Below are 24,066 nucleotides of genomic sequence, written 5' to 3'. Positions count from 1 at the left end.
GTGGTCGCTCTTTTCAAGAAGAAACTTTTTCATCAGCTGCGCAGTATTCATGATGGTAACGACACTTTCCAAGTCTCTGTTGTTATCTAAAAGAGTTATAAATTACTAGAAATATCAGTTTTTCAGAAATTGTGTATTTTTTTTTTAAATAAATACATGTCTTATTTAAACATTCTTTTTCTATTATTGATAAATTATATTGAAATGTAAAATATTCTCGACTAAGCCGGATAAAACACAAATTCAAGTGTGGAAAAGAATGCAAAGCCAAACATTAAATAAACAAAAGACTGCTAGGACAGAAGTAAGGCGCGTTATTGTGGTGGAATCGTGTTGATTTAGGATAGATATGTATCAGACCGCGTGGGTTAAGGTCAGCCTGTCACCTGAAGTACCATTAGCCCTTTCTAGACACCCTCTCTGTTCTACCTCCAACCTGTCATTAATGCATCAAGGTATTTTTTGTCGACGGACTTTCCTGAGAATTTCTTGCGAACAATAAAAGTAACAGCTATTTTGTATCAATCAGATATCGAAATAGACTGACAATGAATAAGATGATAAAAGAAATAATGGCATACGTACATACTTATTCAGAAGATACTTACACTTATCCGCGATATTATTACATGATTTATTACAATTAGTCTGAGATTCATTATTTTTTTAAAATCCGACAAAAGAAGAGTATCTATCCAGAAAAAAATTTTAAACCTCGCTGTTTTATTCTAACATTATTGCCTTTCGAAATAGACAAAACGAATATGGAAAAGAAAGATAGAGTCATGAGAACATTTATTGGGAGGATGTTGTTCAAACCATATATTAAATATACAAAGTATAAATAAATATAAAAACATAAATATTTGAAGAGATACGAAGTTTGTTTAAACCGATTATAAAATAATTATGTACTGTGAATATGTATACGACGCTATATTAATTACACAAGTTTCTCATGTTTTAATGATCTATGTTTTAATCAATAGAAGTATATATAAATTTCTCCGTTTAATCAAAGGAAACGAAAGTTCTTTCACATATGAAGAAGGTGATATTAGTTAGAGATCGACCGATTTAAAATCTGTTTTGTCATGTGGGTTACTATGTCTCGCGGAAGAATTTGTGCATCACGACAACTTGCAACAAAGAACTTTGGAAGTTCGACCGAGACATATTATAAATCAGCACTTACGAATTAGATTAACATAAGAGAATCAACGTACGACAATTAAAACGTGTTGTATTAATATGATTCAAATACGTACATAAATAAAATATTGAGAACAGTTTTCATAGTTTATATTTTTAACAAAAAAATTGAAGAATTTGCTGAATTTATATATATATATATAAATTTGTACTTTAGAATTATTTTTTATCTAAATGTTATTAAAAGTTAACTGTTAAAAAAGTTACTTTAGAAAATTACACAAAGAATTCAAGTTTTATTTTAAAAAAGTCAGTCTGTGAGAATGTATAATAAATCTTCCTACGCACAGAGCGTATTATTCTGGATATAAAATCACGATAGCATCTCTGTCTCGCGGAAGACGTTTCCCACAGGCCGACACTCGACTTTTGTAAAGTACCCAATAAATCGTGAACTTTATTGGACAGGTAACGCATTATAATAAAATATTCCTTACGAGCTACCGTAGTTTGTTCAGCGTAGTTTATACATACGGTAAAGAGCATACCTGAAGGAAACACCGTCGCATCGTGTTTGACCGGCTGGCTCTGATATGACAGAGGACGACAAACCGGAAGGTGATACGTAACGGGAGACAAAGTTTTCGGAAGTTGAAATTTGAAAAATGCACCATCTAAGCATGACTTGACTACCGCTCTCGTGGCTCTCGTGGTGGACGCGTGGCCATCGAAAAGTGCAAGCTAGACACGAAGAGAGAACGTCATACTATGAGGTGGCAACAATGCTCATTGACGGGCACCACCAGATCGAGAATGACTTGTACGTACGAGGTGTTAGCAAGGTTTCTGACCTCGTTTTAAGAATTCCTCCTTGCGTATGAATGTCGTTTAGACTATCTTGCTCTTTCGTGACATCTTGGTGAAACGGAAAAATTCGAATCTAATTTTGCATATTTTTCTTAATCCCGCTCATCTTATTATTTGAATGTAATAATCGCGCGCATCCGTTAAAATTATACGACTTTCTATCATCTAATGAACACAGAAATTCACTCTAGTTTGCATAATTATGCTTTTGCATAATTATGCTTTCTTAATTTTAAATTATGCATTTTTACTTAAAAAAGATGAATCTATTAATTGTAATGATATCTATTTTATATTGCGTTATTTGATATAGACCTTCGTATTTACTTTCATGATTACCGAACCGTGTCGTGACTTATTCACGGATCTGCAAACTGTTTACTCGAAAAGAGAGGTGTGACATCGTTTTTGTGAACGTATTCGATTACGGTGGAACATCCGTTGTCTGAGCGATGACCAACGTTTTTTACTTGCCATTATTCCCTTAATTATGTTACCTTACCTTACCGTGAATTTCGACGCTCGAGTTCGTTTGACAATTGCCGGTGCAACTCACGTCTCATTGTTAATCGAAATGGCTATCGATGTCCGTAACTTGTAGAATGTCCGCAACGTAACCGTGAAAACACTTAAATTGTAAAATTCAACTACTTTATTATACTATTTTTTCTTCTACCTCTAAACAGGAAGAAGTGTAAGAAAAATATTCTCTTTACACAACATCAAAATAAATAAGCGTTATACTTTTTGAAAAGTATGACTTATTATTATTAATATATATACACCATTATTCCGCTTAACAGCTCGTGTATTAATTTCCGACGATAAGAATGATGAAAAATTTATTGCTTCGCGACGTTTTATTAAGTGTACGGCAAAGGAGAACAGTGAAAGGGTTCAGGCCTCTTTCCGACGGCGTATTGCTTTTCAATACGCTATTGAATAACTCTTATTACGCTTTTGACGAGGAAAACGAACAGAAAAAGTCAAAGAGAGCGCGTTGGTGTCAGCCGGTGTTCTGGAACGAGTCCAAAATATTGGCGGAATATTGGAAAGTACAAGTTCATGCAGCCACTATTATTTATCGGCTGCATAAGGTGTTTCAGGCTGCGTTCTTCAGGACATTTCTACAGGATTGACTGCGTATTGTTACGTTACAGTTTTGTCGATAGCCCTATAGTTCGTTCGCGGTGGCGTATTGGCAGATACAATGATTTGCACTTATTGGTTAATAAATCAGCGCTACATTTGCCATTAGACGGCAATATTCTTCGACATATTCATGATGAAGTGACATTGGCATGGTAAATTGAAATAGCGTCATATTCTTCTGGGTGGTTTAAATCGATTCGCGCCTAGTTGCCTATAGAAAACGATGCAGCATTTTTCGAATCTTAATGTAAGCTGCGACAATCATTTGCGTTGAACTCATTTTGTGTTTTACAATAAGACATTGATTGTGCCGAGCACAATTATTTTGAATTAATTTTAATTTATATATCCGCGCGCGCGTACATATTTTTTAAATATTATTTATATAAAAAATATATTTTTGAAAATAAAAGATGCAGAGGAAAGTGACGTTACTCGTCTATTGATTTACAGACTTTTTTCTAATTTTATTTTTTCGATTACTTATAAGAGAAATTGCTCAACTATGAATATAATTGTGATATCATCAAAAATTGTCACGATCACAAAATTTACACATTTATCGAATATCTGGTGTCACTGTCAAGCAGTGCAGAGTATAATGTGCATAATAAATATACTGACCGTATCGCGCGGTGGCAATTATAAAATTATTCCAATACATGCCAGCTGATCTCGAACCTCGTTCGAATGAAAGTGACGACACAAGAATAAAGGGTATCAATGGAGCGAGCATTTGACAGGATTTAGATAGCATCTTAACAGCGGTGATTTACAAGCTTTATCATCCGGCGGTTTTAACCTAGTGACTGGCTTTTAGAACGGCTAGTCACTGCAAGGGTTAAATAGGCATGTTTATATAAACGTACAAAAACAATGCTAATACTAAATCATACCAGTAATGGATCTCTATTTTTACAAATTGCCTCTGTGGTTTTTATACAATTTTTGCCTTTTTTCTGATATTTGTTATATAAAATACCGCGTATATATGTTAAAATTTAAATTATTTTGCAAACGCATATGCTACTATCATTTAAGATACAATATGTTTAGTAATTGATGCTAAATCGAAAAATAAAATTCTTGATGAGAGAGAATCAGTCTTCATATATAATAACTTAATATGTTTATTATTATACGTTTTTAGAATCAATTTTTAAATTAAAATTATATTAAAATGTAATTAATTAAAAGATAAGATTTTATCAAAGTCATTTGATTTTCAATATTTAGCAACTTCAAAAGAGAGCACAACTCTTTTAATCATATTTTTTCAATTCAGAGATATCAATATAAATAAAACCCTTCTTTCGTAGTTACGTTTTTAGACTTTCGCATAACGTACGTAATTATCTCAATCTCGGAGCAAAAAAGAAAGAATGAAAAATGGTATCTCGTAAGACCGATTCCCATTGCGACCGATATTACGACAAACGCTATTGGAGCAATTGTGGCGCGGTCTTCAGAGCGAGAGGGAGGGTTGCTAAGTCGGGGGATGACTCGGGGCTATGCCAAGGCGAGATGCACCCCTGACTAAGCCCGTGGCACGGCAACGTCGAGCGGATCAAGCCCGGGTATACGTTCCCGGGTCGCAGTGGGGAGCCGGAGAATGGCATTACGGGTAGAGAGACCTTCCCTCCCTTCCCATCTCCTCTCAGAGCCGCGCATTGTCTGGCAGCCATATTGGAGTAACAGCCAACCCCGTCGTGATTGGTCCGTTTTTTAACGGAGAACCCGTGGCTTGGCACAATACCCGACCAGCCCGTGGTTAGGCAATGCCTGGCTATACGATAGTCTATCAGTCGACTCCATGCTGCGCCCGTTTCGAACTCGTCTGTCGGTGCTCGAGTATCATGACTCTCTTCAAGATTGGATTGTATAACATAGAGGTGATCCGCGCCACGACGCGATAAAGGGAATGCCCTGTTCAATCCTCGGTATAATCCGTGTGCTTCGAGTTTTCGCAATTTCTCCCCGTTGAAAGTCTCCTGCCAGAAGTCCTTGGTCGACAACGATGATGATGATCTAAGATCATTCATGCGATATCTACATACAAGATCAGTGTAAAAATCTGAAGGCGTTAAAAGGACGCGCTGAGGATTAGCCCTATACCTTCGGAGTTCCGGGTACGGACAAGTTGTTCGCGTAGTATAGAGAGAGACATTCTGTTCTCCATTGGAATATTCGCTATGAAAGTTTGGAGAACGATACTACTATTCGAGACGCGGATTTTGTAAATGAAACAAAGTGCTTAGTGCAAGGGCATAAGCGTACTCTGATAATTGCCCGCGATTACAAAATGATTTAGTGACTGGAACAATATCGCTGTGGTTATGGTTATTGTTGTGAAACGGCGTTTTGGATTACTTTTCGGATTCTTCAACGATATTGGAATCTAGTAGATAAGGTATGTAGTAGATAAAGGTAGAGAAACGCCAGGCGGTTATATTTATATCATATGAAAGCGCGACTTGAAGGATTACATAACGCGAGCACGTGTAGTTGCTTTAACGACAATTTGTCTTAATCATCATCAATTTGACAACAGAGATGCGACATGCCATTGACAATGCTTACGAGAGAGAGCCTAGTTTAGAATCGATTAATTGTTTGATCATATATTTGTTTTTGGATATTTTTCAAACATTTTTGCATTATAATATTATAATTATGTTCTAATCATTATTGAAGAATTAATATTTTTCATTGTACATATACATTGATGATTATAATTGATCATAATTTATATTATATAAATACATATTTTTTAAATATCTCTGATTTAAGCATGGTCATGAGAATCATAATCAAATGTTTAGAAAAAATCGCAAATACAATTATTTTCCGAGTAGAAAGTTTCATATAAATTTGTGCGATGGCTAATTGACAGTCATAGTTTTATACGATCAGCTTATTATTTTAAATATATTTATTATCTTAAATATATTTCTACAAAATCAACGATATAAAATTCTATATATTATAGTACTTGTCTCCGATTAATAAAATTACAAATATTATTAAGATTTCTGTATTATTACTGCAGCAGTTGTCTTTATCAAAGATTCTTCAAAATAAACTGTTGAAACTATTAATTATCTTACCGTTATAAGATTTACACATTGATCACGTTAAATTTCTAATAAACTTCCGTGTTCAGTTAAAAATATCAACTAAGGAATTTTTAAGAAACGTGAGATATGATAAGACACATCTAGGACGCGTCCATCCAATTGATCGACCGGTTTGCACACTCGTCCGACGAAATAAGAGTCGACGAAACGGCCGACAGTTCGGCATCGATCAGGATTGATGATCGCAATTACAATTTATCGTTCACGGCAGGTGACGCGCGATAATTCGCGCGCTTCTTTGGCTCCAAATGAGACGTCAAATTCCGTTCCGGAGTTAACATCGTAAACCGGTATCGGGAACGTCACCTATTGTCGAGGGGTGCGAATGAGATCGTCGCAACACATACACGTATATTTGTTACCCCCGGGAATAGGACAATCGTGCCGGCGCATTCGAATTGGAGGATTCTCTTCCGGCAACGCGTCGAATACGCTGTCTACGAGCGAATAGGAAGCGGATGAGAAAGCGCGCGTTCCCGGTACTCGGCACGGGAGGATCGTCGGCACCGAAAATTCTGTCGAGTAATGCAAGAATTATTATCCAACGCGGCGGATCGTCGGGACGAAGGGAAAGAAAAAGAGAGGGAGGGCGGAAGAAAATGGTCGTTAAGCGTGCGCGCGAAATATGAGAAATGATCTGTCGACGTTCCCGTGGCCGTGGAAAAAGCGAACGCGGGCTTCAAAGAAGCCGTGGAATTGAAAAAGCCGGAGGGCCGCGCCATTAGATGCAGCGTGATAGGGCGAATTCCCCGACGGGCTTAGTTGGAGAAAAATCTATTCCGACGGTAGAATCTCGAACGTTGAGGAAAACTGAGAATTTACTTTTTGAAACGACAATCGCATTAGTAATTGCAACGCTTAAAACGATCAGGAACGAACTGATAGTTTAACACAGTTTGAGAAAAACATATCGTATTTTTATCTTTGAACGTGATAAACAGCGCTACAATATATTTTTCTGAAGAGGAAAATAATTTTATACGCGTAAGATATATAAAATATTATGTACGCCCGCATTTGTGAAGTTGACAAAAAATGAAATCAAATGAAAAATATCTGATATGTTAATTCTACTTTGTAGTGAGAGATTTCCAATTTCTAACTTTATATAAAAAAAACAATAATTTTAAATTTGTTTCATTTTTTTTGTTTATTTAAGTCCAGTCTATCTAAAATATTGTAATTTCTTTGAATATTTATACATTACATATTTATTAAAAATTATTTCTTTTGATTGAAGAATAAAGAGAAATCGCATTGAAAGGCGCTTGTTGTCTTCAATATGTCCACATGTACAATAAATCTCTATTGTGAGGGAATAAGAGCGTAACAAAAATTCCATTTTATAAATTCCTGTTTATAGCAGAGAGAGAAAAGCAGAAAGAGAACATGATGATAAAAGTCACAAAAAATTATGCTGCACCAGTTAAGAATTATACTTGTACCAATTACGCGTGGCATACTCTTCGATGTATGTGGCTGAAATTTCACCTCGTAATTCCCCGAGCTTTAAATAGGCTTTAACATCGAACGGGAAGGGGCTGTTCCGACTTCCCTCAAATTATAGGCGGCCATTATCGTGCGGTCGGCTTCGCATTTGGGCCAGACAATGGCCGCCACCACTCGTTAATGTAATAGGCATCCAAAAGGTGCGATCTCCCTCTTTACTTCGTACCGGCACCGGCACTAACCGGCAGAAGCCGGCGCAGGACGAAAATCCTCCTCTTCTACGGCCAACCTGTCCGTCGTTTCGTCGGACGGACCTGCCTGGATCCCAGACAGTGCCCGAAAGAGGAATTATTATTTTATGAGATTATTATCTTTAATAACATCGCGCGCGCTTCGGCTGCGGGGAGAAAAAGGAGTACGCTTTTGTGTTTGATGGAAATGTTCACACGTAGAAGTAGCTCGCTCGAGCTGCTCGATATTATCGACATTTTGTCAAGAGACCAGGTAGAAATTTTAAAAGCTTTTTTACCTGTGTTCTCTGTAGTCACGTGTGAAATAATGCCATAAATATGAAAATAAAGCATGTAAAGTTCGAGTTAAATATATCGCTATATTCAGTTATGTTCCGTTTAAATATAGTTTTTTTTTTAAATTTATACAGTAGTTATCAAAATTTATAACATGAACCAGAATGTATACTCAACAATATATAATTAATACTATGCAAATTATTAATCTTTTATTTACGATATTTTAATTTTATTAAATAGAAGTGTGCATAATTATGGGCATAATATTCAAATTAAATTTTCTTAATCCGTAAATGATAAATAGAAAACAATAATTTTTTTGTACACTAATTTTTATAATGTATAAAATTATTTTGCGACTACAAATAACAATAGCATTTTTATTCGGACATATTTTAATATAGAACGATTTAAATTATCGAAAAAGAGACGAATAATTTTTCAACGTAAAGTTTTCACTATTTGGATATAAAAATGTATAATTTATCTGTTCGAAATATATGAAAGTATAATATATATGGCTTTAGTTATCCATTACGCATTCTAGAAACCGTAAATAATTCGAATAGCCTCATCCATGTCATCTTTTATGCGTACGCAAGGGATGAAACGACGACGGGAACATATGAGGGTTGTTTAAACCAGCAGGTGGATCTTCAACAACATCCCTTTATGCTTCAATTAATTCCTCTCCCTTTCCTCCCAAAAAAAATTTACCTGCCTGTTGCTAGATGTCAGTTTTCAAATGCCGCGCTTCGTAACGGACTGTTCCTGTCGAGTCATAAGTTTATGATACAGTAAAATATCACGAATTTATTTTTTCTCACGATAACTCCCGTACACATAATAAAATAATTATTATACTGCTGACTAATTATTATACTGCTGAATGCTTTATATATATATATATTAATAGCGTGATGGATACAAGAAAAGCAAAGATATATTTTGGACTAATAATAATTTTAGTGCAATAAATAATATGGTGATTTGAAAGATAAATAGCTCTTTAAATACGTGGTGAAATAATTTTCTCGGAATGAAGAATCAGGATTATTCTAACGTCTACGTCACCGTATATCGCAAATGGTTAGATAAAAACAGATTAAATAATTATTTCATGTGAATGTACTATAATTAATGTATCCATGAGTATTACTTCCTAACTATAAATACCACATATTACATAAACATAAACACGATTAAAATGCAAACGCGCAATGATCATTATTCGCTTTAACTCTTAACGATGTAAATAGGTAGAGATACGTAGAGATACGCAGAGAAATACAAGCGATTTTTATCATTAATACAAATGCACATAAATATTTATACGGTTGCGTTAGCAAACTTTTAAATAATAATATAAATATACATCGCGACATTCGCAATAATGTTAATTCTATGACGGCTACCTTACCGCAAATGAAAATTATGGAATGCGTGCAAGGAAATCTATAATAACACTTGTCAATGACATGTCAGAATAAAATTGCACAATAGAGCCAATGAGAAACATTCCTGAGTAACATACTATGCAATCAGACAACTAATTAAATATTCTTGAGATTGAAGTGATCTCTGCGTGAACCTTGCAAATACACGCGAACTTGTTTACGTTCTTTTATGTTTAATTATCTCGTCGTTTCGAGGCACGCGTATTTTTCGCGATGAACCGTATAGCGTCGGAAACGCTTTTTCTTCTCCCGTTCATTTCGTGAACCGATAGCTATCGACGATCGATTTAGTGAAGTACCGATTAATTCATCTCCTACGAACATCTACTTCTTTGCAGGTGAATATATTCTCAGCTCCGGCAGTCAGAACGGAAGTGGAAGTAGCATTATCGAAGAGGACGGTCCGCTTCTCAACGAAGCATCGTTGGCTTTAGACAATCATCCCTTGGCTGACTTAACCGATGATTCTCTGGGTCTAAACGACACTCTAGGACTTGAGCATGACTTTACATCAGAATTACTCGGAAGTAGTCTCTTGGAAAATACTGGCGTAGAGGGCCTGCTCAGCAACGATACTCTAGGCTTGCCCGACGAATTTAATCTCGAGGAGGCGCTTCAGCTCGTTGGCCTCGATGAGGCTCAACCAGAGGTTTGTGAGATATCTTCGTATCTTCTACTTAAGAAAGTAACTATAATTTGTCTTTGTAAAAAATCAGCGATATTAATAGTTCGTTTGTTTTTAAGTTAGTCGTTTGTAACAACGTGAAATATTATTCGCTTTTATTTCTGCAAATAATTTTCATAATGTTATTATTTCTGTGATTAATTATAATCTTTTATTGTTTATATTCACTCAAGATCAGCAAAAATTATTTCAGTTTTTATTTTGATAACGATATTTGAAACTTTTTCATTCTCACTCCTTGTCTCCATTTAAGTTATATAATAATAATATAATAATAATAAAGTTATATTTGGATTATACGGGTTGGCTAGAGTGTGCGTGTTCTCCAAACACGTAAAGTATAAGATACCTTTTATTGCGGTTATAAAGTTATAATTTTCTGTAACAAGTTCTTGTTCAACTGAAATCTCTTGTCGACGAAAAAGCGCATTAATATACATTGTATATGGCACGCTGAGATATTTTTATCTTGCGTGATCTATGTCGTGTTCTTAGCGATGTCATGATCACTATGTAAAGATTGATTATTAGGAAACAAAGCCAGAAGTGAAAAAGAAGAAGAAGAAAGAGGATACTGCCGCAGACTCCGCAAGTGCAGAGGACGACGCGTCCATCACCACCTCGAGTAACGGCGAGGTCGCGAAGTCATCCAGGTGCGAGGATCCCGAGACCGGCGACATGATTCACACACCGCAGTTTCATCATCCCCATCATCCACACCACCGTTCCTTCCAGGTACGTACGACCCTGATTTCATTGCCATTGTAGGTTAGATCGTTTACCAGCGCCTCTCATTACTTACTACATACACAATGTCATCATGATTACGACAATATAATGATTTATGTACAAAGTACACATAGGCTTCCTATTAAACATATGCAATATCGCGTGAATAAATCAATGAAAGACTATCTTGTCTAATGAGCCATCTAATTCGTTTTCTGAATGAGTATCGCAGATGTTAAATTATCATCTTCTTAATAATATTCTCCGATGTCGCTTATTATACTTTTTAATATTCTTCATATTGTGTACATAATGTATAAATATTTCCAGAATTTTAATTTTATCCTAAATCGAACATTTATGTTCGTACGTTTTAATATGATCGCAGTTTATCCGAAAAATTGCCCAGGTTGCGATAACATGTTTAGCTAAATTGACTTTTATATCATCTTATAAATGTTCTTAACGCAATATATGCGTTTGGAGGAACGATGAAAGCCGCGGTATAGTCGCCGAGAGTGACCACGGCATTTGCGATTTTTCGACATTCCGTTAATGAGAGGCTCGTGATGATACCGCGAGGGGCACCGGTGATATACGAAGTAGGAAACAAACGTCGAGAAGATAAGAACGGCGCGTAAAGCCGCGCAGTTGGAGCGGCGTTTACGGTCCATAAACGGGGACACTCTTTACAGCGTTGACCACAAAAACTTCGGTGCGGCTCCATTCCTGTGGTTCCACACCCCCTTTCGGGAACCAGATAATTACACATCATAAATTAGTATACATTTTAATGTAACGAGATGATGGATATATTAAAAATGGATCTCGTTTCCGCAATTTATGCTTTTTATCGAAGAATTTTGTATAAACTTTAATTTTTCTTACATTTATTATATTACATAATTACAGTGATGTGATTGAAAAATAAGCGCATGCATATAAACAAAAGTTATTTAAAAAAAAAACATTTAAAATTATCCTCACAGAATATTTGATAGCAACTATTTTATTAATAGCTAATAAAAAAGTTTAAATATGTATTTTTTTACCGTTCTACTCACACTACATTATAAATTAAATAAATTTAATGTATTTAGTATCTCAATCTAATATTGTAATTTAATTACACATTATGTTATGCTTTTAAATTCATTGTTAAATTGATAACTAGAAAGCACAAAAAAAAGATCAAACTTAAAAAAAAAAAAAAAAAATGCATTTTTCAAAATTTTTATATTGTAGTATTATTTCTGAACTTGTGTTTCATCCCTTATATAGCAATCTAAACATGGCAAAAATCATAGATGACTATTAGTATTTATTGTTTTAGAAAAATATAACTGGCATCATGTTTATCTTTCGATGGTAGTTGTTTTCGCGAATTTGCGCGATATATTTTTACAGTTCGCAAAAGGCCAACTCCTTGATTGTAATTATCACTTTTGGTTTTTACTTTGTACTTTACGTAGCCTGATTGCTGCGATATCACATCATTTTTCTGGGAGTTCATCGATAGTTCATCGTTTACCATCAATGACACTTTACTCAACGTATAGTGTTATAACAAACAAATAATTATTTTTTATTTATCAGAAATTTATCATTTAACGACAGTTAGCAATGATAATCATATTTTTGAGAAATAACTTTCCGCCTGCCATGGTCGGTTATTAACCATAAAACGTTTTTGTGATAGATAGATATATTTTGAACACTCTTTGTATCTTTTTCTTAAAGAGCTAAATCTTTTGAAAATTTTCTTCCATACTCGTTGCTACTCAAACCTATTATCATTTGCAACACTTTATTTATAAGACATATTACTCGGCGTGTTCAATATTAAGATTATTTCTTGCTCATTATCGCTTTATAGCGTTATAGAATTTTATTACACTCGCGGGGAACAAGTTCTACTATTTGAATAGATCGTGCTTATTAGAATGCGCGTGAACTCAGTGCTTCGTAAGTCGTGTGTTTTGTTTAGCATTTTATAAAGTATAAATCATGTTTTATCACACAGTATCTTGGCAATGTTGCGAGTATAATGCTTGAAAGGCACTTTTCAGTTTTACAGACGCAATAGATATTAAACGCGATGTCGTACTTCCTAAGTAATGAAAACATTATTTTTGGATACAATCGCAAAATCTACGTATTTGCATATCTGTAAAAACATTAAATATAATAAGAAAAATATATGTCAATATATGTAAAATTTATATATAAGAGAGATATATAAAATTAAACGAAGATTTAAAGACAGAGAGAAATCGAAAGTCTCACGTTATATAAAAAACAGAAATAATAATAGTATATAAAAATATGCTATTCGTTTTTCTATGCACTTTAGCACAAATACTTCGACTTTATAGTCGACGATTATTAATTATAATGATATAATAATGCTATTATTACATTTTTATATATACAGAAACAAATATGTTGCAGAAATACGTAGTTATTGCAGAAGTACGTAATTATTGCATCAGTCTTGACAGACCAATTGCGCTGCAATCTAAAGATATCATTGCTGATACAAAACATTGCATAGAGCTGTATATTACGTGTGTGATAATCATCTTGGTATTTTTTTTCAACAATCCAGAATTTTTAAAACAGGAATATTTTACCCTTGCTTCTAAAATTATTTTTGCACATAGGAAAGACCCGAATATTTTAATATATTCATGATTTGATACATCCATATATCTATATATACATATATAAAATTTAATGGTATGCACAAAAACGAAATAATTAAATTGTGCCCTGGGCAAAAATCTCGTCAGCAGGTGCATTAGCGGGTTAACGAAGTACATATGAAATGTAAGTTTTCAAGACGAAACTGTGGGATACGAAAACATCACGGAAACTTTTTAGAAAGTAGGCAATTCCCCGGATTTGATTTTCGATGCTCTTACCGGGGCATGTAATAGAATGCATTCCGTCGGGAAATCACATCGTTGTAGGAGAGGATGATCGTGACAATGACCTACCCAGGTAGTCCGCGGCGAATTCGTCTAGCGAGGAAACGTGACGCAACGCGTACGTATATGCAGGACTTCTTCGCGTACACGTGGAGGAACACATCTGAAAAGCCCCGCCAATGGGAGAGATAGCATGGTCCCCTACTACCTTGGACTGCGGTGGACGCGATCGCAATGTTTGTGATCCTGGCCGTCGGCGCTGACACTCGACGGACGACACGCGATTGGAAGTGAACGCGAACCTCGCGGAAAAGTCAGCTACACGCTTGCCCGAGAACAGGTGATCTCGCCGGTGAACATCCGTTTCGTAGATAGGCGCGATAAGCGGTTCCAAAGGTTCCTCAAACTAAGTGCGATTCCACCGCGATAGTGTAGTGTCGGAATTGTTCTTCCAGTTAAAAAGAAGTAGACGCTAGGATCACGCCTTCTCGCGAAGATACCAAGTTTCTCGCCCACGTACTATCACCGGAAGAACACTCGTATAGTCAATGAAAAACTGGTTGCAAAATGAGAACGTTGAACTACCGCGATCAGTTCGTCTCGGTCTTCTTTGTTTGATGAGACAGCGACTTTTTTACAAAGTTTGTGTGATTTACATAAAGTTTCATACGCCTACGGTCTAAATTCGAAAATTTCACGCGAATACTAAACTGATGAGTAAGATATCGAATTTAAGATTAAACTACATGCGATGGGAGTGATAAAGCTAATATAATGACAATCTCTATAAAACGCACCACTTATACGAGATTCGTAGCGATTTGAACGAGGCCAAGACACCCTTCTCACGGTTACTCCATGAGACCGCCCACGTTGAATACACAAATCTTAGCTTTATGCTTTTCAAGATGATATGTTGTACATCACAGAATTGCCAGTGGAATAAGATTTTCGCCTGAATGCAAAAATAATACTCTTTGTAATAACACAATACAGTGCGTTAGTAAAAATCATAACTGATTGAAACTAATCAAGATTTGCGACGATTAGATGTTCAATTTTTACCAGAAGGATGGAAATTTATTAAGAAAAAGAAAATTGTTATAATATTCGGTTAATTTAATGTCAGTACGAAGACCGGTGCGTATCCTCGTGTCTAATTCGTAATTTCGAGTGAAGAGGATACACATGAATGACGTGCAGCAAGCCTTCGTTAAACCACATCCGCAAACCAGCGAGCACGCGTGCCAAGGGAATACAGAATGTTGGAGTCTGATATTGGACGAAGGTCTTTTTCAGGTAGATTACACTAATTGCGCAATACTTATCACGATAACCAAATAAAAATGCATAATGCGATAACAGATACGATACATACACCCGTGTGCAAAGTTAGTGAAGTAGTAGGAGGTAAAGATTAGCGCAAGGTCTTGCGAACAAGGTTTTATGGAAAAAAAAAACAGCAGGTTATAATAATTGAAAATACTTAACAAGGTGGACTGCGTTCACTGCCATTAATTCTAGAATCATTATATATGTTTTTGCTACAACAAGAAGTATATATATAACTTTTATATATAAAGAAATTCTATTAAATAGGGTGAGAAAAAACTGCATCAAAAGAATAAAACGCATAAATTTGAACATAGAATTTATCGCAATAATAAAATAAATTATATTTTATGTAGAGATTTCTCGACTTTTTTTTTTTTTTTTTTATAAATGCAGTAAAAACTTGTCACATATATATACATTACAATCTAGTTAGATGCAAATCCCTCGACATTTTTTAAAAATAAAAATAGTAAAAACTTCTCATATATATACACATTACAATAACTACGTTGGATGCAAATCTGTGATCAAAATTTAAAGAATCAATACATTGCTGTTCAGAATGGCGCATTTTTCTTCCTTAATGAATTCCAACTATTTCTAATTCTAATGACTTCACAAGTGGATCAAGAAATTATCCAACATCCCGCTGAAATTGGCTTTCGGAGTAATTTTTACACGCGCGCAAACACATATACATACACGTAGATATATATATATTAATTTTAAATTAATTAAATTAAAATCTTTAGATATACATAAATTTATAATTTATAATTGCTAATAAATGCTGTACAAACTGAAAGGAAATTTAAAAGATGGGGTATCTTTTAGTTTTGATAAACTTAAACACATAAAGTTTGGTGAAATAATACACGTAGATATATATATATATATATATATATATATATATATATATATCGGTCTCGTGCGACCTTGCATCCCGCGTACGCGCGTGTAGAACTGTCATTAGAACGCAACCGCCGCCGGAGGAGTATTACTCGGCGCGGGTCTCTTTCAATACGTAATGAGTACACTAAATTAATATATTCCTACGCCCGGGACCTTTGCCTACAGAGAAGGATGTGTCGTGCGTATTATGTGGAAGGCTTACGCAAGAAAACCGCGCCGTTGCCGCTCGCGAGCCATATCATTTTTGGAGCTCCTCTCTCACGCGACCGTCGTATTAACACTGACCTCAGTCACCTATAATTGCTACATGTTACCGTATACATCGAGATACAAACGACGAACACGTAATGCGACTTACTACAGTTGGATGACACACGTTCCGACATCGTATCACGTCGGTTCCTTTTTTTTTTCTTTTATTTCGAGGAGGACGGTGTGCTTATTCTACGAAAGCGAGTGCCTTGGGTATGTGTGATATCGCTTCAACTTGGCGCAAGCCTTTTTTGTGCGATCTACTTCTGTCGAAGGCGGTTCATAGTACAGCACACGTGTAGAAACTACAGGTTATTTGCATTTCAAGGTCTAGAAGACTTGTAACTTTGTTAAATATACTTGTGTGTGTGTGTGTAAAAACTCTACATTGTGTGAAGGAAACTTCTTGACATTTAATTGAACTTTATTATATACATTATTTATACAATAATTTTTATACATTATTTATGCAATAATTTTTTTTTTCTTACACAAGTTTTGTAGATCGAATACTTTTGAGAGATGTTTGAATATATATAATTGATTAAATCACAGATCTCTCTCTGTCTCTTTTTTACAAGATAAAAAAAAACATCTTACTTAAATTGAAAAAACAAAAATAAAAATCATATCTATTTGTGATGAATAAATAATTAATAATTCCATTTGCTACATCCGATAAAATAAATGCTGCTTTAAAAACGCTTCAGAAAATTTCGAACCAAAACTCTCTCTAGAAAGCAGGTGGTAAAGAAATAGGAATTCGACAGGTACCTTCTGCCTTTTCATTCGAAATCTTACGATCTCGGAGTCTGAAGAGGCTGAAAGCTCCAAGTGGCCGCAGTTTTGACAATAGTAGGACCTCCCGGAGTTTTAAGTCGTAATTAAGCAGGCCGACCCGCTTCTAGCGGATTATCTCTTATGGATTACCAGTGGCGACTTTCTATTTAAACCGCGACCAAGATCAATGTCAATCTGTCGTCATCGAGTCACCGCTTTAAAAATTTTTTTCATTTTGCTAAATACTGCGCTCTGAGAAAAAATCGCAATAGATTTCAGTGAAATTTACCATGCAAAACTGATATTCAGAAAGATATAACTAGTTACACTGTGTCTCTCTTGAGTGTGCCTCAAAATTATTTTTGCGATTAGTTTCCAAGTATAAATTATACAACTGCGAAGAAACACGTGCGCTTTTTTACAATTGCTACTTGCTTATTTAATTATTTGATATGCAAAACTTAAAATATATTCGTCCATTGCTGCAAGTCAACGAGAGAAACATTTAAATTGCGCAGTGTAGTAGAAGAATAAATTATAAAAAAGTAATTAGTAATTAAGCACACAGAGACATACAGAAGGTAAATGTTCGCCTGCGGGTAACATAGGATGTCTTAGGAGTTCCATATAAATAATGAGAGAATGAACTCGAATATGTCAAGACGTGGTAATAATTATCGTTACCTGCATCTGCAGGACCTGACAAATACAGGAAGAATAGTAACATGAAAAATAATTAAAATACCTTGGCAACAAAAAGTCTTTAAGGATGAAAATGATATATATTTATTTTCGTGGAAAGAGGAATATATTATTGATATTATCTCATTTTTTGATCTTTTTCTACAATTTAATCTTTACAAGTATTTATTAAAATATAAAAAATAAATCCATTAATTATTCGGTTATATCGGAAAGAGTATGAACTATGCTATCAATGCGTATAATATAGCATTATTAATCAAGAAATTGTCTCGTGCGTTTTTTATTAGAACGCAACCGCGTTATATTTCTGTAGAATAAATTATTGAATAATAAATCATTCTATCCATTTGAAGCGACAAAGTGGAGATTAATAAAATGTTAAGTTTTTTTTTTCCTGTAATTCTCTCTCTAGTGTGAAGCTGGAAATATATAAAAAAAAATAAGTACTCCCAAGATGTGCATAAATCATAATGTATAACGAGCATAAATAACTCAATAATTTATTACCTCACACAAACATTATATATAAATGATATGGGTTGTTTAAATAGATTGTTTAGATATTTGAAAGAAACTTGATAATAAGGCACGATCGCTAACATAGATAATAATATGGAGCGTAAATAGATAATCAAGCAATATCGGCGAGTTCATCATTATCGCCGTTCGTCGTACTATTGGATAATAATGATCACATTGCAGAGTCGCGAGGCTCGGTCTCGTAATCGAAGAAATGGAAAAGTACCGGATGACCTTTGACCGTGATTGACGGATTTCTTCGTCGTATATATCTTTGCACAAAGATTTGCTAGGCCCCATGAGCGGGCCGGTAGCGCGTTATTTGCCATGGCACTTGAATATTTGCTTAGAACCTCGAGCGCTGAAGGAGAGCCCTTCAAGTATCCTTGGACCGCCGAACAATATTTACGCATAACACCGAGTTACGAATCGAGAGGGAAGAAAGTCGGCAGACAGAGGATCGGGGAGGAGAAAGGGGACGAATGCGAAGATAAAGGAGTAAGAGAAAGAAGATCGTGAGAGAAGGCAATCCGCGTGGTAGAAACGGAGTCGAAGGAACGAGCCGGTGGATTGCGAAGTCGAAGAGGAGCCGTAAGATGAAATTAATAAGAGAAACGGGATGCGCGATATGGAAATGAGAAGGACGGAGGGAGACGCAGATGCTGGTCGGACATTAGGATACACTTGTGGCGATAGCTGGAGAACTTGGCGCGAGCGCAAACCCATGGTATAACCCACGCTAGTATGCATTAATCCGATGACTATGAATCCGAATGAATCATAATTAATATCTTTGTCCATTAGTCGTAAGATTACATTGGCGATCACGGGTAATGCGCACGTCTTTCTCGCATATCTTTAATTACTTACGTTTTGTCGGTGACGCATTACGGAGGTAGTCGTTTCCGGCCATTCGCCGGTATGTTTCAACAAAATGGTACATGTAACATCCGGTATTTATTGAATTCGCGATATAATTAAACAGTAGAAATTGTCTACGTATTCACACACCTGTAAAACATTTTTCTTTCTTCAGTTTAATTTTTAATATCAATTTCATCAAAATGTTAAGTTTGATGATTTAAATTATTTAATGACTTTTTAATACTTTCTTATTTATTTTTTAAATGGAAGTATCAACGAGTTTATGTTATCGCTTTATTAAACAAATTTATTATGATTTAGATAATTTGAAAATAATTGCAATCGTATTTCGAATTAAATCGCTATAATGCAAATATTCTCCATCTATAAAATTTTATTGCGCTGCAAACGTATGTTCACGTAAAATCCTTGATGCGCGTCAATTTTAGAAGTCTCGCGAGAAAGTTAAGTTTTTAGCGCACTTCTGTCGCCCATAAATTCCTACATACGCGCACCCCGACCGGGCAATTTTCACCAAGAACCAAGAAACGCGACGGGGCGTCACAGTCCGTTCCGTTCGCCAAGATTCCAGGCAGCTGCTGGACTTATGCGCTGTGAAATGCATAATGCGCCTCGGTACCAGGGCTATCTAGGATGTGTGAAACGAATTTCTGTCTTCGTATGGTCATTGAGGCCACGCGTGGATGCAACAAAGACAACAGACGCGACAAGATATCGGCGCTTCAGTGCAGTGCTTCGATGCAATTTTCAATGCTTCGCGCGCTTTTTTTATTTAATTAATTTAAAAAATCTCTTATCACATACACAATCGCTATATATATTCTTAAATAAGATCGAGTGGCTAAAGATCGAAAGATCCTATCGTTACAGATATTCGTATATGATCGCCGAAGGCCTGGGAAAATTTTCTGACTTGGCAAATGAATCGAAAGATAGATAAAATATTTTTCACATACCGTGATGTACATAAAGGGTGAGGGTTGTGAATCCGTATCCATCAATATTTTCATTCACAACCTTCGTGACAGAAACGAGCTTTGCCAGCAGTCACGTACGAAAACACATGCGACGTGTTGAGGTGAAAAGTAGGTAACTCGAAGTAACTGATCGAGGACCGTAGAGAGACCGGTAGGTTAACGATGGCGATGGCAGGTGTCAAGCGGTTAGTTGATCACTGTCAAATAGATCGAAATAGCTTTGTTGCCGCTCGTGCACACCGTGATGTTATAGGCGGAATAAAAACAAAATTGCAGACGCGCGATTCTAAAGGAAGAGACTGATCGCATTTTATAGCACTTTAAACAGAAAAAGAAGAAAAGGGAAAGAAAGAAACATGATATTTCTCGAAAGCAGATCTAACGCGAAAAATACGACGATAAACCTGCTAATTCAAATATTCGCATGGCTTGTTTTATTAATAGTTGTCGATAATTAACTAAAGCTGTTATTTCAAATATCTAATATTAAAATAATAATACCAACATTGTTTTCACTGGAAACATATCTTAAGATTAAAGTAATGCGATAAATGATAATATAAAAATACAAATATGCGATGAATATACTTTTTAATGAATCAAAGTAAAATTAATTTCGTACGAATCTTGTATCTGTTTCTGAATTCCTCTAATGGATTTGATGAAATATATTGCGATATTAATGAATACAAAGATAGAAAAAGAGCACATAGCTGCAGAGGGGTAAAAGGGGATAAAGAGAGGGAGAGAGATCTCGGAAGAAATCTAGCGAGTCCTCGACAGCGCGTTTCAAACATCTGCCAGCGCACAGATATCTTTCCTCGCAGCCTCTCGCAGATTCATACGATTCTGCACGTGAAGCGAAATCGCGTATACAGACGCGAGATACGCACATGTACGTGTGCTGTATATGAGACTATATGTACCGTGTGTGGTACATAAATCATAAGCGCCAGTAGCTGTGGAGGAATGCGACACGACGTTCGTTTACCGTACTCGTATAGATACCAATTCAAGACGTGAATTTATCAAAGCGAACGCTATGTCGAGCAATCCTAACGGCTGTTCGATAAATCATACTTCGTACGTGAAATCGCGGAATTAATAATCTACATATCATTATAATTTTATATTTTACCGTGCAAGACATATGAGTATATGAGTAAGTAACGATATATTCCCTTAAAATAAAAGAGAGATAAAAGATTGATAATAAACTGTCAATTAAACGTTTCTTCAATCTTTACGTGCTCAAATTAATGTAACATCCACGAGAACTTCAGTTCCTCGTGTAACGCGGACAGCATCCGTTAACCACTCCGTCATGGATTAATCCGCCGCGAGCTATAACGAATCCCGTGTATTCCCGGCGATGATTGAAAACTGGAAGTCGCGTCCGGCAGTGACGGCGGAAAACCGTCGCACGTCGTCCGCGTCGTGGACGGTAATCGCCGCCTCTTTACCGAGACGAAAAGAGAAAGAGAGACAGGCTTAAACGCGGCGCACGCTTTTTTTTTCCTATAACTCAATCACGGCCGTTACGTCGAACCAGGATGAGCCGTAAAGTCCGGTCATTAGAAACGCGCGGTGCGCGCCGGCGTCGCGCCGTACGACAAATCGCCGTGGAACAAAAGTCCTCTTCTCCGTCCTACATTTCTGCGCGGCCTACACAGGCCGGCAGATGCGCTGACAAGCGAGAATCACCTTAAAGGCGTCGCGCTCGACAGATTGCACCGGCTCGACTCTGATTGATGCGCCCGCGAACAACAATCCAACAGGCCCGGCGCGCACAGCCAGCCAACGGCAGCGCTCTTCCCTATTCATCTTCTTCTTGCGCTCCAGCGCATTAGCGACAATACCTGTGTGCATTAAGGCGCTGGTTGTTGAGTACGTACCCTCGGCAGCAGCACTACCGTACTTACGCCGCGAGACGCAACTTCTGAATCTTTTCTCCTCCTCCTCCTCCTTCTCCTCCGACTTGATGCTGTGAACGGGAGGAAATTTTCGTGAAAGTGCACACGCGTTCGCGTGAGACTTCTCTCACAATTAACGGACAAACCGGGATTCTCTTCGCGCGCATGTCGTCGAGGTTTCTTACTCTTGAACCATATATAAAATTTATAGAAATCTTTTTTCTCGATAGCGTAAAACACGTGTCTCTAGAGAGAGAGAGAGAGAGAGAGGGAGGGAGAGAAAGAGAAATAGTAGATAATTCCGTATTTCCTGTTATGCCATACTTTAACAACCATACGAGAAACAAGAAATATGCTAACAAGATGCTTATTATTCATCTGTAATAAGGGATTGATGTACTAATTTGTACGTTTTTTTACTCTGCGTTTATATAACTTTGCACATATTGGCGAACATATTGACAGAATATACATGAAAAGAGAGTATTGTAACTCTACATTCTTGCAAAAGTCTATCATGTTATTTCAACAAATGAAATTTTAATAATCCATGGCATAACGTGTTATTATTTGGTGGCTACTTATAAAACGTGGTCCCGCGTTTTTAAATCATTAATTTCGCCCATCATAATTCCTATATCGAATGACACGCGATCACGATTGACGCACGCCCTTACAAGAGGAAAAGGATACTTTTTGACACGTAGTACCGCTGTTATTAATATCCTTTACCAATCTTACCTGCAACCAACACCTACGCGATCAGCGGGGTTCCTGTCTCCTTGGAATTCTCTGATGTCTACCTGGTTGACATTTGACAGGCACGACGGCTACGAAGTTCCTCTTGCGTGACATCCGATCGATGGATGTTCGATTCTATTATAGTAAGATTTACGAAATAAGATAATTGGTACGAGGTTCAAAAATCATACGGACAATTTTATAGATGTTGTAAACACGGATGAAATTTATCAATTTTTATCAATAATTTAATAAAAACGCAATTAATTGTATATATTCGTCATAAGATTTTTGATATGAATTCAAAATCGTAGTTTTAATAATTCTTTTAAGAGAATAAAAATAACAATGTCATATTACATATCACATTATATAAAATTTCAATAATATTAATATAGGCAAAATATATATGCTAAAACAAATTTTTTTAATATTTAAATAATTATTAATTATATACTTATTGTAAAAAAGAGAGGTAATATTACAATTACTTATTTTTTGTGAACGTTGTTTTTTTTTAAATATCAGTCTTATTCGTTTCAGGGTCGCATGCCATTTATGCGAGCGATGAGCATGGAACAGCGGTGGCAAGATCTCGCATCTCTGTTATCCCTACCGGGAGCACCGGATCATTTCGCACATCCAGCACATTCTGGATATCCAGGACACGGTATAAGTCACAGTCATTACGAGGCGCAACGTAATGTATTGCTCCATAATCCTACCTTAGCACCTCCGGTTGGGGATCTAAATTCGACCGGACCTTATCACAATGTGGGTGAGTATTGTTAAAGTTATATGAAAGTTTTATTTCTAATTTATATTAAATGCTATTCTCTCTCTCTCTATTATCTCCGATGTAGCAGCAAAGTTTTGCAGCATAAATTAAAATTAAGCTAATATACGATGTGTGTACATCAGAAATGTAAAATATTATGCGCGAAATCTAATGTGCAAAC

The 24,066-nt window shown here is 36.0% G+C and overlaps 1 protein-coding gene across 1 annotated transcript in view; it reads left to right on the top strand.

Moving 5' to 3' along the window:
* Window positions 1-24,066, top strand: part of LOC115240568 (segmentation protein cap'n'collar) — a 95,418-nt gene that overhangs the window by 46,755 nt on the left and 24,597 nt on the right. Inside the window, exons 4-6 of the mRNA XM_029815797.1 lie at window positions 10,083-10,393; window positions 10,961-11,164; window positions 23,651-23,885. Of these exons, the coding sequence (XP_029671657.1) occupies window positions 10,083-10,393; window positions 10,961-11,164; window positions 23,651-23,885 (750 nt within the window). The remainder of the gene's footprint in view (window positions 1-10,082; window positions 10,394-10,960; window positions 11,165-23,650; window positions 23,886-24,066) is intronic.

Source organism: Formica exsecta, unplaced genomic scaffold (genome assembly GCF_003651465.1).
Source record: "Formica exsecta isolate Colony F162 unplaced genomic scaffold, ASM365146v1 scaffold442, whole genome shotgun sequence".
NCBI lineage: Eukaryota > Metazoa > Arthropoda > Insecta > Hymenoptera > Formicidae > Formica > Formica exsecta.
This window is presented reverse-complemented; position numbering and strand designations above follow the sequence as displayed.